The sequence below is a fragment of the Salvelinus alpinus genome, chromosome 14 (genome assembly GCF_045679555.1).
Source record: "Salvelinus alpinus chromosome 14, SLU_Salpinus.1, whole genome shotgun sequence".
NCBI lineage: Eukaryota > Metazoa > Chordata > Actinopteri > Salmoniformes > Salmonidae > Salvelinus > Salvelinus alpinus.
In genome coordinates this window covers 54,438,459-54,457,378 of record NC_092099.1, presented here as the reverse complement: position 1 = coordinate 54,457,378, position 18,920 = coordinate 54,438,459, and the positions used below count along the sequence as shown (strand labels likewise).

Here is an 18,920-nt window from a genome sequence, read left to right as displayed (position 1 = left end):
TTCTGAGAAGGTTAGTGAAAAAATTAATATATTTTGGTGGCGATAACGTTATCGCCCCTTTTGCCTTGATTTAATGCTGGTGTGATGTTAGCTCATGTGGTATGCTAATATAACGATATATTGTGTTTTCGCTGTAAAACACTTAGAAAATCTGAAATATTGTCTGGATTCACAAGATCTGTGTCTTTCGATTGCTGTAGGCTGTGTATTTTTCAGAAATGTTTTAGGATGAGTATTTTGGTAATTGACGTCGGTCTCTGTAATTATTCCGGCTGCTTCCAACGCTATTTCAGATTGCAGCTGCAATGTACAACTGTGATTTATACCTGAAAAATGCACATTTTTCTAAAAAAACATATCCTATACCATAAATATGTTATCAGACTGTCATCTTATGAAGTTGTTTCTTGGTTAGTGGCTATATACAGTGGGGAGAACAAGTATTTGATACACTGACGATTTTGCAGGTTTTCCTACTTACAAAGCATGTAGAGGTCTGTAATTTTTATCATAGGTACACTTCAACTGTGAGAGAAGGAATCTAAAACAAAAATCCAGAAAATCACATTGTATGATTTTTAAGTAATTAATTTGCATTTTATTGCATGACATAAGTATTTGATACATCAGAAAAGCAGAACTTAATATTTGGTACAGAAACCTTAGTTTGTAATTACAGAGATCATACGTTTCCTGTAGTTCTTGACCAGGTTTGCACACACTGCAGCAGGGATTTTGGCCCACTCCTCCATACAGACCTTCTCCAGATCCTTCAGGTTTCGGGGCTGTCGCTGGGCAATACGGACTTTCGGCTCCCTCCAAAGATTTTCTATTGGGTTCAGGTCTGGAGACTGGCTAGGCCACTCCAGGACCTTGAGATGCTTCTTACGGAGCCACTCCTTAGTTGCCCTGGCTGTGTGTTTCGGGTCGTTGTCATGCTGGAAGACCCAGCCACGACCCATCTTCAATGCTCTTACTGAGGGAAGGAGGTTGTTGGTCAAGATCTCGCGATACATGGCCCCGTCCATCCTCCCCTCAATACGGTGCAGTCGTCCTGTCCCCTTTGCAGAAAAGCATCCCCAAAGAATGATGTTTCCACCTCCATGCTTCACGGTTGGGATGGTGTTCTTGGGGTTGTACTCATCCTTCTATTCCTCCAAACACGGCGAGTGGAGTTTAGAGCAAAAAGCTCTATTTTTGTCTCATCAGACCACATGACCTTCTCCCATTCCTCCTCTGGATCATCCAGATGGTCATTGGCAAACTTCAGACGGGCCTGGACATGCGCTGGCTTGAGCAGGGGGACCTTGCGTGCGCTGCAGGATTTTAATCCATGACGGCGTAGTGTGTTACTAATGGTTTTCTTTGAGACTGTGGTCCCAGCTCTCTTCAGGTCATTGACCAGGTCCTGCCGTGTAGTTCTGGGCTGATCCCTCACATTCCTCATGATCATTGATGCCCCACGAGGTGAGATCTTGCATGGAGCCCCAGACCGAGGGTGATTGACCGTCATCTTGAACTTCTTCCATTTTCTAATAATTGTGCCAACAGTTGTTGCCTTCTCACCAAGCTGCTTGCCTATTGTCCTGTAGCCCATCCCAGCCTTGTACAGGTCTACAATTTATCCCTGATGTCCTTACACAGCTCTCTGGTCTTGGCCATTGTGGAGAGGTTGGAGTCTGTTTGATTGAGTGTGTGGACAGGTGTCTTTTATACAGGTAACGAGTTCAAACAGGTGCAGTTAATACAGGTAATGAGTGGAGAACAGGAGGGCTTCTTAAAGAAAAACTAACAGGTCTGTGAGAGCCGGAATTCTTACTGGTTGGTAGGTGATCAAATACTTATGTCATGCAATAAAATGCAAATTAATTACTTAAAAATCATACAATGTGATTTTCTGGATTTTTGTTTTAGATTCCGTCTCTCACAGTTGAAGTGTACCTATGATAAAAATGACAGACCTCTACATGCTTTGTAAGTAGGAAAACCTGCAAAATCGGCAGTGTATCAAATACTTGTTCTCCCCACTGTATATCTTTATTTAGTCAAATTAGTGATAGCTACTGATGCAGGAAAAAAATTGTGGAGAAAAAAAGTTGTGTCTTTTGCTATCGTGGTTAGCTAATAGATTTACATATTGTGTCTTCCCTGTAAAACACTTACAAAATCTGAAATATTGTCTGGATTCACAAGATCTTTGTCTTTCAATTGCTGTAGGCTGTGTATTTTTCAGAAATGTTTTAGGATGAGTATTTTGGTAATTGACGTCGGTCTCTGTAATTATTCCGGCTGCTTCCAACGCTATTTCAGATTGCAGCTGCAATGTAGAACTGTGATTTATACCTGAAAAATGCACATTTTTCTAAAAAAACATATCCTATACCATAAATATGTTATCAGACTGTCATCTTATGAAGTTGTTTCTTGGTTAGTGGCTATATATATCTTTATTTAGTCGAATTAGTGATAGCTACTGATGGAGTAAAAAACTGGTGGAGTAAAAAAAGTGGTGTCTTTTGCTAACGTGGTTAGCTAATAGATTTACATATTGTGTCTTCCCTGTAAAACATTTTAAAAATCAGAAATGATGGCTGGATTCACAAGATCTGTATCTTTCATCTGGTGTCTTGGACTTGTGATTTAATGATATTTAGATGCTTGTATTTACTTGTGACGCTATGCTAGGCTATGCTAGTCAGCTTTTTTACTGTGGGAGGTGCTCCCGGATCCGGGATGAGTACCAAGTAAAAGTTAATTTCTCATTGAATCACAGCATACTTCAGCAAACGGGTGATGATTTAACAAGCGCATTTAACATTTAACAAGCGTCATTTCTCTTGTGTTCCGTGCAAGCAGTCAGGGTATATGCAGCAGTTTGGGCCGCCTGGTTCATTGCGAACTGTGTGAAATCCATTTATTCCTAACAAAGGCCGTAATTAATTTGCAAGAATTGTACATAATTATGACATAACTTTGAAGGTTGTACAATGTAACAGCAATATTTAGACTTAGGGATGCCATCCGTTAGATAAAATACGGAACGGTTCCGTATTTCACTGAAAGCCTTTTGCCAGCAGCTCTTCGCAATGCTTCAAGCATTGAACTGTTTATGACTTCAAGCCATTCAACTCCCGAGATTAGGCTGGTGTAACCACTGTGAAATGGCTAGCTAGTTAGTGGGGTGCGCGCTAATAGCGTTTCAAACGTCACTCGCTCTGAGACTTGGAGTAGTTGTTCCCCTTGCTCTGCATTGGTAAACGCTGCTTCGAGTGTGGCTGTTGTCGATGTGTTCCTGGTTCGAGCCCAGGTAGGGGTGAGGAGAGGGACGGAAGCTATATTGTTACACTGGCAATACTAAAGTGCCTATAAGAACATCCAATAGTCAAAGGTATATGAAATACAAATCGTATAGAGAGAAATCGTCCTATAATTCCTATAATAACTACAACCTAAAACTTCTTACCTGGGAATATTGAAGATTCATGTTAAAAGGAACCACCAGCTTTCATATGTTCTCATGTTCTGAGTAAGGAACTTAAACTTTAGCTTTTTTACATGGCACATATTGCACTTTTACTTTCTTCTCCAACACTTTGTTTCTGCATTATTTAAAACAAATTGAACATGTTTAATTATTTATTTGAGGCTAAATTGATTTTATTGATGTTAAGTTAAAATAAGTGTTCATTCAGTATTCTTGTAATTGTCATTTAAAAAATCGTCCGATTAATCGGTATCGGCTTTTTTGGCCCTCCAATAATCGGTATCGGTATCGGCGTTGAAAAATCATAATCGGTCGACCTCTAGTCCAAACATACTAAGACAGTCATGAAGAGGGCACGACAAAACCTTTTCCCCTCAGGAGACTGAAAAGATTTGGCAAGAGTCCCCAGATCCTCAAAAGGTTCTACAGCTGCACCATCGAGAGCATCCTGACCAGTTGCATCACCGCCTGGTATGGCAACTGCTCGGCATCTGACCGTAAGGCGCTACAGAGGGTACTGCGTACAGCCCAGTACATCACTGGGTTCAAGCTTCTTGCCATCCAGGACCAATATAATAGGCGGTGTCAGAAGAAAGCCCATAAAATTGTCAGAGACTCTAGTCAGACTGTTTTCTCTGCTACCGCACGGCGAGCTGTACTGGAGCGCCAAGTCTAGGACCAAAAGGCTCCTCAACAGCTTTTACCCCCAAGCCATAAGACTACTGAACAATTAATAAAATCTCCACAGACTATTTACATTGACCACCCCCCTCCCTTTTGTACACTGCTGCTACTCGCTGTTCATTATCTATGCATAGTCACTTCACCCCAACATACATGTACAAATTACCTCAACTAACCTGTACCCCTGCACACTGACTCGGTACCGGTACCCCCTGTATATAGCCTCGTTATTGTTATTTTATTGTGTTACTTTTTTATTTTTATTTTTTTTACTTTAGTCTATTTGGTAAATATTTTCTTAACTCTTGAACTGCACTGTTCGTTAAGGGCTTGTAAGTAAGAATTTCACGGTAAGGTCTACAGTCTACACTTATTGTATTCGGCGCATGTGACAAAGTTTGATTTGATTTGAAACTTTATTTAACGTTTGGAATCTTATGTTATAGTTTAGGGGCAACAGAGAGCCTAGCATTTAAGAGCGTTAGACCAGTAACCGAAAGGTCGCTTGTTCTAATCCCCGAGCCGACTAGGTGAAAATCTGTCGATGTGCCCTTGAGCAAGGTACTTGGACTCTAATTGCTCCTGTAAGTCACTCTATTTAAGAGCGTCTGCTAAATGACTAAAATGTAAATAGTTTGGCTTCTGGGGGTAGAACTGTTTACTTAATTACAGTACATTCTTGTTAGAACAGAAAACAAATATCAACAATGCTTTTTCTCATTAGTATTTTAATTGAGCATGGTGTTGATTGCTCCCCTCAGGGGCTAACTAGCAAATGAGTTATGAATTACACATATTGTGTTGAAGGCACCTGTCTGTCATCACAGACTCAAACGTGTGAAATAGCTACCGTGTAGACAATATAAGGGTTAGATGGCAGGGCCTTGTTTATGCAAATTATACTGTATTTCACCGATGTATATCTGATTGAATGAATGGACGTTTTAACCACATACTAAGTACTATTATCATGGCTACTAACATGGTAGGACTGAGAAAGCATCCCTTTGGACAGATTCAATGAACAGTGGTGTATCAGGAAAGCTGCAGCATCTGTTGCATGAAATAACAATGATCCAAATGTCCCAGACAAACTTTAAGCCTGAAGGAATCAGATGCTTCCTGCTCTGCCAGATGATCTTCCATTCTCATTCTCTTCTCCAACTCAGGGTCTCTCTCTCTCTCTCTCTCTCTCTCTCTCTCTCTCTCTCTCTCTCTCTCTCTCTCTCTCTCTCTCTCTCTCTCTCTCTCTCTCTCTCTCTCTCTCTCTCTCTCTCTCTCTCTCTCTCTCTCTCTCTCTCTCTCTCTCTCTCTCTCTCTCTCTCCCCATCTCCTATTCTATCTCTCCTCCCTCCTTCTCTCCCTTTCTTCCTCTCCCTCCCTCCCTCTCTTTCTCTCCCTCCCCTCCCTTACTCTCTCCGGAGCCCCCAGGATTTTATCAGACACAGCAGATTGCTTCAGCTTATCCAAAATTCCACACAATTTTTTTTTATTGTGTTTTGTCTCCCCCTCTTCTCCGCTCTTCCCCTTGCTTGGTGGATTTCCCTTGGATTTTCATGTGGTTTGTTTTGGTGTGTGTGTGTGTGTTGTGGGGGGGGGGGGGGGGGGGGGTGTTGCTGGAGAATAGAGGGCTGCTATGCCTCAGTGAAGCACATCCCTCCTCCAGAATGAGCAGGGATAATGGAGAAAAGGGACACAGTGTCTGTCGGAGCTACTGCAGAGGGGGGAGAGAGAGGGCTGGACTGGACTGACAACACACACAGGTCTAGGAGGACACACTCAGGACCAGAGGGGTAATCGGTAGACCAAGCAGCCAGCCAGGCAGAAACTTGAAAGGAGGTATCTTCTCAGAAAACATCCAGGGCAGGGAGCGGGTGTGTGTGTGTGGTGGTAGTGGTGGTTGGTGTAGAGAGAGAGAGAGAGGTAGCTCCCACTACCTTCAACTCAACCAAAGTGGCAATAAAACCCAAACTTTTTCCCCTCCATACATCCATTTCCTCCTTCCTCCTCCATTTCCTCCTTCCTCCTTATGATAGCCCATCAGTGGATTAAAGACATGCAGGCCCAGCAGCATCCCTAATAGCAGCCTGTTAACCACAGCAGCATCCCCGCTAGCAGCCTGTTAACCCCAGCAGAATCCCTACTAGCAGCCTGTTAACCACAGCAGCATCCCTACTAGCAGCCTGTTAACCACAGCAGCATCCCTACTAGCAGCCTATTAACCACAGCAGCATCCCTACTAGCAGCCTGTTAACCACAGCAGCATCCCTACTAGCAGCCTGTTAACCACAGCAGCATCCCCACTAGCAGCCTATTAACCACAGCAGCATCCCTACTAGCAGCCTGTTAAACACAGCAGCATCCCCACTAGCAGCCTGTTAACCACAGCAGCATCCCTACTAGTAGCCTGTTAACCACAGCAGCATCCCTACTAGTAGCCTGTTAACCACAGCAGCATCCCCACTAGCAGCCTGTTAACCACAGCAGCATCCCTACTAGCAGCATGTTAACCACAGCAGCATCCCTACTAGTAGCCTGTTAACCACAGCAGCATTCCTACTAGTAGCCTGTTAACCACAGCATCATCCCTACTAGCAGCCTGTTAACCACATCAGCATCCCTACTAGCAGCCTGTTAACCACAGCAGCATCCCTACTAGTAGCCTGTTAACCACAGCAGCATCCCTACTAGTAGCCTGTTAACCACAGCAACATCCCCGCTAGCAGCCTGTTAACCACAGCAGCATCCCCACTAGCAGCCTGTTAACCACAGCAGCATCCCCACTAGCAGCCTGTTTACCCCAGCAGCATCCCTAATAGCAGCCTGTTAACCACAGCAGCATCCCCGCTAGCAGCCTGTTAACCCCAGCAGAATCCCTACTAGCAGCCTGTTAACCACAGCAGCATCCCTACTAGCAGCCTGTTAACCACAGCAGCATCCCTACTAGCAGCCTATTAACCACAGCAGCATCCCTACTAGCAGCCTGTTAACCACAGCAGCATCCCTACTAGCAGCCTGTTAACCACAGCAGCATCCCCACTAGCAGCCTATTAACCACAGCAGCATCCCTACTAGCAGCCTGTTAAACACAGCAGCATCCCCACTAGCAGCCTGTTAACCACAGCAGCATCCCTACTAGTAGCCTGTTAACCACAGCAGCATCCCTACTAGTAGCCTGTTAACCACAGCAGCATCCCCACTAGCAGCCTGTTAACCACAGCAGCATCCCTACTAGCAGCATGTTAACCACAGCAGCATCCCTACTAGTAGCCTGTTAACCACAGCAGCATTCCTACTAGTAGCCTGTTAACCACAGCATCATCCCTACTAGCAGCCTGTTAACCACATCAGCATCCCTACTAGCAGCCTGTTAACCACAGCAGCATCCCTACTAGTAGCCTGTTAACCACAGCAGCATCCCTACTAGTAGCCTGTTAACCACAGCAACATCCCCGCTAGCAGCCTGTTAACCACAGCAGCATCCCCGCTAGCAGCCTGTTAACCACAGCAGCATCCCCACTAGCAGCCTGTTAACCACAGCAGCATCCCCACTAGCAGCCTGTTAACCACATCAGCATCCCCAGTAGCAGCCTGTTAACCACAGCAGCATCCCCACTAGCAGCCTGTTAACCACAGCAGCATCCCCGCTAGCAGCCTGTTAACCACAGCAGCATCCCCGCTAGCAGCCTGTTAACCACAGCAGCATCCCTACTAGTAGCCTGTTAACCACAGCAGCATCCCCACTAGCAGCCTGTTAACCACAGCAACATCCCCGCTAGCAGCCTGTTAACCACAGCAGCATCCCCAATAGCAGCCTGTTAACCACAGCAGCATCCCCACTAGCAGCCTGCTAATCGACATTCTGAGGAGAACTGAAGAGATGGAGAAACATTCAACACAGTAACTGATGGATCCATCCACCGCCAGCCTCTGATATCACAGGACAATCAGGACCAGTAAAATCACACACCGGGGGCTCAAACTTTCGGGGGCTCAAACTTTCACACCTCCCTTTTCTATCAGTTATCATCGGCTTGGAGAACAGAGAACACCTCTCTCTATCTCTCTCTCAAGAGGCCCTTTGGGCGGCGACACGGCTTAAACGACAGCGTCATTATCCGGACGAGAGCTGATAGCGAGATAATCCTGCCCGAGCAGACTATACAATCCACTGTCCACAACTTTGGGTTGAGCGGACAGGACAGGACAGGACAGGACAGGAGAGGACAGGACAGGAGAGGACAGTAGAGGACAGGACAGGAGAGGAGAGAAGACAGGAGAGGTGGGTAGGGTGGAGGAGAGAGGAAGAGGTGGTAGGAAGAGAGGAGAGGAGAGGTGGGTAGGAAGCTGGAGAGAAGAGGAGGGAGGAAGAGAGGAGAGGAGAGGTGAGTAGGGAGCTGGAGAGAAGGGAGGGAGGGAGGGAGGGAGGGAGGGAGGGAGGGAGGGAGGGAGGGAGGGAGGGAGGGAGGGAGGGAGGGAGGGAGGGAGGGAGAAGAGGAAGGAGGAAGATAGGGACGATGGCTATACAAATTGGTTCACTGAGATTATGAAGCAGGTGACCTGGCTTTATTAAGAGTGCAGATTCCTCTGAGAGGAAAATGTGCAATCTAAAATGCCTCCTCTTCCATATCAACCCACACACACTACTTAATTTCCCAAACTACACACTACCTCAGTGGATATCATAATTTCAGTGGTCAAATTGCTCTGAATTGTACAGTTAGCTCAGTGGGTTTCAGGTCAACTGCTCTCTGAAATGGACCCATAGCAGTCGAATGCAGCTTGTTGCTTTCCATTACCATGGTAACCAACTTGTAATAGTTGCAATTTTCTCTGTGGGTGGAGTTGTGGTCAGGATGGATAACAGGGCCATGCTGCACAGTGGGTTGAATCAACCCTGAGTCTGACCATGGTGTAGTGAATTAACCCTGAGTCTGACCATGGTGTAGTGAATCATTCCTGAGTCTGACCATGGTGTAGTGAATCATTCCTGAGTCTGACCATGGTGTAGTGAATCATTCCTGAGTCTGACCATGGTGTAGTGAATCAAGCCTGAGTCTGACCATGGTGTAGTGAATCATTCCTGAGTCTGACCATGGTGTAGTGAATCATTCCTGAGTCTGACCATGGTGTAGTGAATCATTCCTGAGTCTGACCATGGTGTAGTGAATCAAGCCTGAGTCTGACCATGGTGTAGTGAATCATTCCTGAGTCTGACCATGGTGTAGTCAATCAATCCTGAGTTTGACCATGGTGTAGTGAATTAACCCTGAGTCTGACCATGGTGTTGTGAATTAATCCTGAGTCTGACCATGGTGTAGTGAATTAATCCTGAGTCTGACCATGGTGTAGTGAATCAAACCTGAGTCTGACCATGGTGTAGTGAATCCTTCCTGAGTCTGACCATGGTGTAGTCAATCAATCCTGAGTCTGACCATGGTGTAGTGAATTAACCCTGAGTCTGACCATGGTGTAGTGAATTAATCCTGAGTCTGACCATGGTGTAGTGAATTAATCCTGAGTCTGACCATGGTGTAGTGAATCAAGCCTGAGTCTGACCACGGTGTAGTGAATCAAGCCTGAGTCTGACCACGGTGTAGTGAATCATTCCTGAGTCTGGCCACGGTGTAGTGAATTAATCCTGAGTCTGACCATGGTGTAGTGAATCAATCCTGAGTCTGACCATGGTGTAGTGAATTAATCCTGAGTCTGACCACGGTGTAGTGAATCAAGCCTGAGTCTGACCACGGTGTAGTGAATCAAGCCTGAGTCTGACCATGGTGTAGTGAATCATTCCTGAGTCTGTCCATGGTGTAGTGAATTAATCCTGAGTCTGACCACGGTGTAGTGAATCATTCCTGAGTCTGACCACGGTGTAGTGAATCAAGCCTGAGTCTGACCACGGTGTAGTGAATCATTCCTGAGTCTGACCATGGTGTAGTGAATCATTCCTGAGTCTGACCACGGTGTAGTGAATCATTCCTGAGTCTGACCATGGTGTAGTGAATCATTCCTGAGTCTGACCACGGTGTAGTGAATCATTCCTGAGTCTGACCACGGTGTAGTGAATCAAGCCTGAGTCTGACCACGGTGTAGTGAATCATTCCTGAGTCTGACCATGGTGTAGTGAATCATTCCTGAGTCTGACCACGGTGTAGTGAATCAAGCCTGAGTCTGACCACGGTGTAGTGAATCAAGCCTGAGTCTGACCATGGTGTAGTGAATCAAGCCTGAGTCTGACCATGGTGTAGTGAATCATTCCTGAGTCTTACCACGGTGTAGTGAATCAAGCCTGAGTCTGACCACGGTGTAGTGAATCATTCCTGAGTCTGACCATGGTGTAGTGAATCATTCCTGAGTCTGACCACGGTGTAGTGAATCAAGCCTGAGTCTGACCACGGTGTAGTGAATCAAGCCTGAGTCTGACCATGGTGTAGTGAATCAAGCCTGAGTCTGACCATGGTGTAGTGAATCATTCCTGAGTCTGACCATGGTGTAGTGAATCATTCCTGAGTCTGACCACGGTGTAGTGAATCATTCCTGAGTCTGACCATGGTGTAGTGAATCAAGCCTGAGTCTGACCACGGTGTAGTGAATCAAGCCTGAGTCTGACCACGGTGTAGTGAATCAAGCCTGAGTCTGACCACGGTGTAGTGAATCAAGCCTGAGTCTGACCATGGTGTAGTGAATCAAGCCTGAGTCTGACCATGGTGTAGTGAATCATTCCTGAGTCTGACCATGGTGTAGTGAATCATTCCTGAGTCTGACCACGGTGTAGTGAATCATTCCTGAGTCTGACCATGGTGTAGTGAATCAAGCCTGAGTCTGACCACGGTGTAGTGAATCAAGCCTGAGTCTGACCACGGTGTAGTGAATCAAGCCTGAGTCTGACCATGGTGTAGTGAATCAAGCCTGAGTCTGACCATGGTGTAGTGAATCATTCCTGAGTCTGACCATGGTGTAGTGAATCATTCCTGAGTCTGACCATGGTGTAGTGAATCATTCCTGAGTCTGACCACGGTGTAGTGAATCATTCCTGAGTCTGACCATGGTGTAGTGAATCATTCCTGAGTCTGACCAAGGTGTAGTGAATCATTCCTGAGTCTGACCACGGTGTAGTGAATCATTCCTGAGTCTGACCACGGTGTAGTGCGTGTTCAGACATACTAGGTCTATGTCTGAAATGGCTCTCTATTCCCTATGCAGTGCCCAATTGTTGACCAGACACTAGGGAGTAGGGTGCCATTTCAGACACAGCCTAACGATGGTCAGGGCTAGCCTGGTCCCAAATCTGTTTGTGCTGTATAGCCAACTCCTATGAGCGTGGCATGACAATGGCCATAGGAGTTCGCAAGGCATCACAAGCTGATCTGAGACCAAGCCAGTCTATCAGCAGGAGGCTCAGAGGAGAGATCAGCCCACATGGATGGAGGAATGGAGGTTGCGTGCCTCTCAAGGCGATATTTCTCCTCTGATCTCTGGATGGAATGTGAGAGGAGTTGATTCTGGACTGATACTCTGGCGCTCCTCTGCTAGACTAGATTATTCCTCCTACAGGCCTGGTCTGATGGATAGATTAGGATAGGAGATGTGATACTGGCCACTGGGACAGAGGTGATAATGACCCAGCCACAGAGCCTTATACAGTTTCTCTCTCCCACACCTGGGCTGTGACCATGATCACCATCACTTTGGCCAACAACAACTCAATGACGTGTCCAGTCCTCCAACAGCATATTACTGCACAGTGACTGTGACCTTTCCTCTCTACAGTCAGCCCACTGGGCAAAAACTGGTTGCATCAACGTTGTTTACACGTCATTTCAACAACAAAAATTCAATCAGATGATGTTGAATCAACATGGAAAACTGATTGAATTGTCTTTTTTTTTTCTACCCTGCTTTTAACCTAAATCAAATAACATGGTGAAATGTGTTGTTGATTTCACATTGAATTCACAATAGTTGACATCTCAACCAAATGTAAATCAAAAATAGACGTAGAAATTACATCAATGCCTAGTGGGAGGGGCCTCACTACCACAAGGTCCGTTTTAGCCTTTTCAAAGCAGAGGGGCCTCCTACCACTAACCCTAACACCCCTCTCCACACACACACACACACACACACACACACACACACACACACACACACACACACACACACACACACACACACACACACACACACACACACACACACACACACACACACACACACACACACACACACACACACACACACACACACACACCACTAACCCTAACACCCCTCTCCACACACACACACACACACACACACACACACACACACACACACACACACACACACACACACACACACACACACACACACACACACACACACACACACACACACACACACACACACACACACACACACACACGCAAACTCACACATACCACTAACCCTGACACCCCCCTATACACACACACCACCCCTGTCAGATGAAAAGGGCCCCACCACGGCCCTCCACCAGGTGACTGGGCTCAGTGACCGCTCCACCACTCTACGATAAAACACTCATCAATCACTGGGACTAATCTCAGGTTCAGGCTGACACCTTCATTGTTCTGGGGTTTCTATAGCTGGTGCCTCCAAGTGTTATAATGCCAGCTATACTAAGCAAATGGGCCATCTGCTCTCCATAGAGCCATTCTAAAGTGGGTACTGTATGCCTTTGATGTGCAGTAGGCAGCACTGACAGCAGTCTAAGGATTATCTGGTAGTGTAGCTGTAAGCACAGTCTGAAGGTACACTACATGACCAAAAGTATGTGGACACCTGCTTGTCAAACATCTCATTCCAAAATCATGGGCATTGATATAGAGTTGGTCCCCCCTGATCTGCCATAACAGCCTCCACTCTTCTGGGAAGGCTTTCCACTAGATGTTGGAACATTGCTGCGGGGACTTGCTTCCATGCAGCCACAAGAGCATTAGTAAGGTCGGGCATTGATGTTGGGTGATTAGGCCTGGCTTGCAGTCTGCCTTCCAATTCATCCCAAAGGTGTTCGATGGGGTTGAGGTCAGGGGTCTTTGCAGGCCAGTGAAGATCTTCCACAACTATCTCGACAAACCATTTCTGTATGGACCTCGCTTTGTGCACGGGGGTGTTGTCTTGCTGAAACAGAAAATGGCCTTCCCCAAACTGATGCCACAAAGTTGGAAGCACAGAATCGTCTAGAATGTCATTGTCTGCTGTAGCGTTAACATTTCCCTTCACTGGAACTAAGGGGCCTAGCCCGAACCATGAAAAACAGCCCCAGACCATTATTCCTCATCGACCAAACTTTACAGTTGACACTATGCATTAAGGAAGGTAGCGTTCTCCTGGCATCTGCCAAACCCAGATTTGTCCGTCGGACTGCCAGATGGTGAAGCGTGATTCATCACTCCAGAGGATGCGTTTCCACTGCTCCAGAGTCCGATGGCGACGAGCTTTACACCACTCCAGCCGACGCTTGGCATTGCGCATGGGGATCTTAGGCTTGTGTTATCAGCTGCACAGCCATGAAAACCCACTTCATGAAGCTCCCGACGAACAGTTCTTGTGATGATGTTGCTTCCAGAGGCAGTTTGGAACTCAATAGGGAGTGTTGCAACTGAGGACAGACAATGTTTATGCAGTTGACCGGGGCAGCTCTAGAAGGGGAGAAATTTGACGAACTGACTTGTTGGAAAGGTAGCATCCTATGACAGTGCCATGTTGAAAGTCACTGAGCTCTTCAGTAAGGCCATTCTGCTGCCAATGTTTTTCTATGGAGATTTCATGGCTGTGTGCTCAGTTTTATACACCTGTCAGCAAAAGTTGTGGCTGAAATAGCCAAATGCACTAATTTGAAGGGGAGTCCACATACTTATCTATATACAGTTGAAGTCAGAAGTTTACATACACCTTAGCCAAATACATTTAAACTCAGTTTTTCACAATTCCTGACATTTAATCCTAGTAAAAAATCCCTGTTTTAGGTCAGGTAGGATCACCACTTTATTTTAAGAATGTGACATGTCAGAATAATAGTAGAGAGAATGATTCATTACAGCTTTTATTTCTTTCATCACATTCCCAGTGGGTCAGAAGTTTACAAACACTCAATTAGTATTTGGTAGCATTTCCTTTAAATTGTTTAACTTGGGTCAAACTTTTCGGGTAGCCTTCCACAAGCTTCCCACAATAAGTTGGGTGAATTTTGGCCCATTCCTCCTGACAGAGCTGGTGTAACTGAGTCAGGTTTGTAGGCCTCCTTGCTCACACATGCTTTTTCAGTTCTGCCCACAAACTCTCTATGGGATTGAGGTCAGGGCTTTGTTATGGCCACTCCAATACCTTGACTTTGTTGTCCTTAAGCCATTTTGCCATAACTTTGAAAGTATGCTTGGGGTCATTGTCCATTTGGAATACCCATTTGCGACCAAGCTTGAACTTCCTGACTGATGTCTTGAGATGTTGCTTCAATATAGCCACATAATTTTCCTACCTCATGATGCCATCTATTTTACGAAGTGCACCATTCCCTCCTGCAGCAAAGCACCCCCACAACATGATGCTGCCACCCCCGTGCTTCACGGTTGGGATGGTGTTCTTCGGCTTGCAAGCATCCCCTTTTTCCTCCAAACATAACGATGGTCATTATGGCCAAACAGTTATATTTTTGTTTTAATGACTCCAACCTAAGTGTATGTAAACTTCCCACTTCAACTGTATAGTGTAGCTTTGTATGAATGATGCTGAGTGAAAGGATGAAGGATGTTTTTGATCCAGCCAACTTCCCACTGGGTGCAAACATTAGTCTGTTTTTTTGTCAACTAATGTGAATCCACCATTAAATCAACAAAACATTTCACCATGAAATTGGATTTAGGTCAAATGTGAGTGAAATAAAGACATAATTCCCTCACGTTGATGACTACAAATCCAACCTGTTTTTCACGTTGATGACTACAAATCCAACCTTTTTCACGTTGATGACTACAAATCCAACCTGTTTCTCACGTTGATTCAACGGCATCACAGTTTATTTTTTCTTTTGTGGAAATAACATTGATTCAATGTTTTTGCACAGTGTTTTAACATTACAGATATTGAGAAAGTATTGAGAATGGCCTTGTGCTGAAATGTTGACATTAAATAGTCTCAACTGTATCCCCTGTTGTTTTTCTACTTTTCAAATTTGATGTAAATGGAACATTTTAACATTTCAAATCAATGAGTGAATCGTATAGGCTTTGTTTTTTTGTGATGCAAAAAAGCGTCCTCCTTGGCTTCAAGCCCTCTTCCTGGACCCTGGAGGACCTCATGATAACATTGATAAACTGGCCTCTAAAGAAACACCATCAGAATGGTACCCTGCAATAAAAAGCAGGTGGGGCCCCAGGAAATGTTCATATGACCCATTGCTTTAAGAGGTTTGGGCATATCTCCGATAATAAGGAAACCCTCTAGCTATCACTTCACTATTTCTTTATTTTCTTTCTTTATTTCCCCAAACTGAGCAGAATTTCTTCACCAATCTATCTAGTCAAGGCCCTTGGAAAGGCTAACAAAAACACTTGCATGTCCTGAAATAAATACAGCAATTTCAGTGTTCATCCTCCCTCCTTCACTCTGCATGTCCTCTCTCTCTCTCTCTCTCTCTCTCTCTCTCTCTCTCTCTCTCTCTCTCTCTCTCTCTCTCTCTCTCTCTCTCTCTCTCTCTCTCTCTCTCTCTCTCTCTCTCTCTCTCTCTGGTCTAAACAAAATGATCTTTTACAGTTCTCACTATGGAGAACACCTTGTTTCATGCCCCACTGCATAGATAAACAGAGCAGATAGGAGGGTATCACTGAACGCAACGTTCTCTCTGTCCAGATTTGTGTGTATGTGTGTGTGTGAACCATGCAACGTTTGGAATTATTGAAGCTGGCAGACAGACAGATGGAAATGAAAAGTGTTTATCTCCCTGTAAGACTGATGTTTCTGTCAAATGGGGCTGGCATCAACATAAAGCATCTCTCTGTCTCTCTGTATAGTGTCATATGAGAGATTTAAAACCTGTCTGTACAAAGGGGTGCTCCTCACTCTAACCTGTTAGGCTTGGAGTCTGCAATAATTGAATCATGGGTGTACAGTTTCACACTCTTCCCTTTGGCAAAACATTCTTAGGTCACACAATTTCATCCAAACGTTTGTTCAAGAAGAAGAGCCTAGAGAAACCATTATCTAGAACATAATTCTAATAATCATTTCTAACACATTTGGCCAACACCCCCTCAGACATTTAAAACACTTGGAATGTAAAGGTGAGATCATCCCAAGTCCTTATGGTTATAGAAGCCATGGAGGATCTGTCAAAGACTAGTAGTAAACAAAAGTGGTCTAAGTACAATTATAAACTTAGTGGTTCGAGCCCTGAATGCTGATTGGCTGACAGTCGTGGTATATTAGAATGTATACAACGGGTATGACAAAACATTTATTTTTACTGCTCTAATTACGTTTGTAATCAGTTTATAATAGCAATAAGGCACCTTGTGGGGGGGGGGTGTATGTGGTATATGACCAATATACCACGGCTAAGGGCTGTATGCAGGCACTCATCGTTGCATTGTGCATAGGAACAGTCCTTAGCCATGGTATTGGCCAAATACCACACCCCCTCGGGCCTTATTGCTTAAATATTCCAGTTTGTTTTCAGTAGTGAGAGAAGAGACCTTCAGTGTGGATGTCCAGAAATGCATGTCCTGTAACGAGTTTTGTGTCCAGTATGACTTACCTTGGAAGGTGACCACAGGGTGCTCTCTCCGGGTGCACTCCGGCCGGGAAAGGTACAGGGGGGCGGGCGTGGGGTCGGGCGGGGAGAGGAGCAGGGGTTTCTGGGACAGCGCGATGGGGAGGGGCAGCAGGAGCAGGGGGAGGAGCAACATGCCAGGCACAGACATGGGGGTGGCGTACCGCGGCAACGCTGCCATCATGGTGATGGGGCGGAGCCTCTCCTCTAACTGCCAAGGTGGGCCTCTGGAATACAACTGTGAGAAAAGAAGAAGGGAAGAAAGAGAGGAAGTTAGAAAAAGGAGGAGACATGTCATGCAGAGCTTGTGATTGTGTGGTAATACTTCTGGTTCTTGACATATATGTACAATCCTGGAGACTGGGGTTTGATCCCCACGTCCACCCGGTTTGTCCCCCTTGTGCCCCTGTTTCTCTCCCTTGTGCCCCTGTTTCTCTCCCTTGTGCCCCTGTTTCTCTCCCTTGTGCCCCTGTTTCTCTCCCTTGTGCCCCTGTTTCTCTCCCTTGTGCCCCTGTTTCTCTCCCTTGTGCCCCTGTTTCTCTCCCTTGTGCCCCTGTTTCTCTCCCTTGTGCCCATGTTTCTCTCTCTTGTGCCCCTGTTTCTCTCCCTTGTCCCCCTGTTTCTCTCCCTTGTGCCCCTGTTTCTCTCCCTTGTGCCCCTGTTTCTCTCCCTTGTCCACCCTGTTTCTCTCCCTTGTGCCCCTGTTTCTCTCCCTTGTGCCCATGTTTCTCTCCCTTGTGCCCATGTTTCTCTCCCTTGTGCCCCTGTTTCTCTCCCTTGTGCCCCTGTTTCTCTCCCTTGTCCACCCTGTTTCTCTCCCTTGTGCCCCTGTTTCTCTCCCTTGTGCCCATGTTTCTCTCCCTTGTGCCCCTGTTTCTCTCCCTTGTGCCCCTGTTTCTCTCCCTTGTCCACCCTGTTTCTCTCCCTTGTGCCCATGTTTCTCTCCCTTGTGCCCCTGTTTCTCTCCCTTGTGCCCATGTTTCTCTCCCTTGTGCCCCTGTTTCTCTCCCTTGTGCCCCTGTTTCTCTCCCTTGTGCCCATGTTTCTCTCCCTTGTGCCCCTGTTTCTCTCCCTTGTGCCCATGTTTCTCTCCCTTGTGCCCATGTTTCTCTCCCTTGTGCCCATGTTTCTCTCCCTTGTCCACCCTGTTTCTCTCCCTTGTCCACCCTGTTTCTCCCCCTTGTCCACCCTGAGTCTCCCACTTGTTTATCTCCCCTCTGATTTCACAACTGTTTGAATAAAGCGTACACAATATGAGAGAGAGAGAGAGAGAGAGAGAGAGAGAGAGAGAGAGAGAGAGAGAGAGAGAGAGAGAGAGAGAGAGAGAGAGAGAGAGAGAGAGAGAGAGAGAGAGAGAGAGAGAGAGACTACGAGCAGCCAAGTCTGTGAAGTACCTTAACCCTGACCTCACCATAATCATTCAAAGTACGCAATTAAACCTCAGAAGTTAATTTAATGGCTGATTAATGTTGGAAAATTGAATAAGAGGGTGGTGGATTGTTCAATGGGGTGCAAGTTTCCACCAGTCAATGTACCAGACCCCTGTGTGCTTAAAATCTATGGCTCATAGAAATGTACTTAGTACAAGAAAGATGCACTCCACAGCTACTCTCTACAGAGATCATTTTTTGTAAAAATTGTTTTGAGTAGACGACGTACATGAATAGCTGATAGTCATCTCACCGCTCACAGTGCTGAAGCAGCCTTGGTATTATGGCACAGACCTGAAATAATTTCAAAAACTTCAGCTGGGCTTGATTGAGTTTACCTATAGCAAAATATAGCAGGCTAAAGCAAACGCTAGAAGTATTTGAAAGATTTCAAGGCACTGCATCTCTTTTGAAAACTCTGTTTATTCAGTTTTACACACAAGCCAACACAAACCAATATAAATAATATACTCAACTAGAAAAAAATACAAATAAAATGTTTTTTTAAATTTGCTTTAAAGATACCGTACTT

The 18,920-nt window shown here is 45.6% G+C and overlaps 1 protein-coding gene across 7 annotated transcripts in view; it reads right to left on the bottom strand.

Annotated features, from left to right (window-relative positions):
* The window catches only part of sema5ba (sema domain, seven thrombospondin repeats (type 1 and type 1-like), transmembrane domain (TM) and short cytoplasmic domain, (semaphorin) 5Ba), a 296,903-nt gene that overhangs the window by 184,071 nt on the left and 93,912 nt on the right, over window positions 1-18,920 (bottom strand). For all 7 annotated transcript variants that reach the window (XM_071341852.1, XM_071341856.1, XM_071341857.1 and 4 more), the window contains one exon: window positions 16,944-17,196. In XM_071341852.1, coding sequence (XP_071197953.1) covers window positions 16,944-17,142 — 199 coding nt within the window. In that variant the 5' untranslated portion in view covers window positions 17,143-17,196. The remainder of the gene's footprint in view (window positions 1-16,943; window positions 17,197-18,920) is intronic.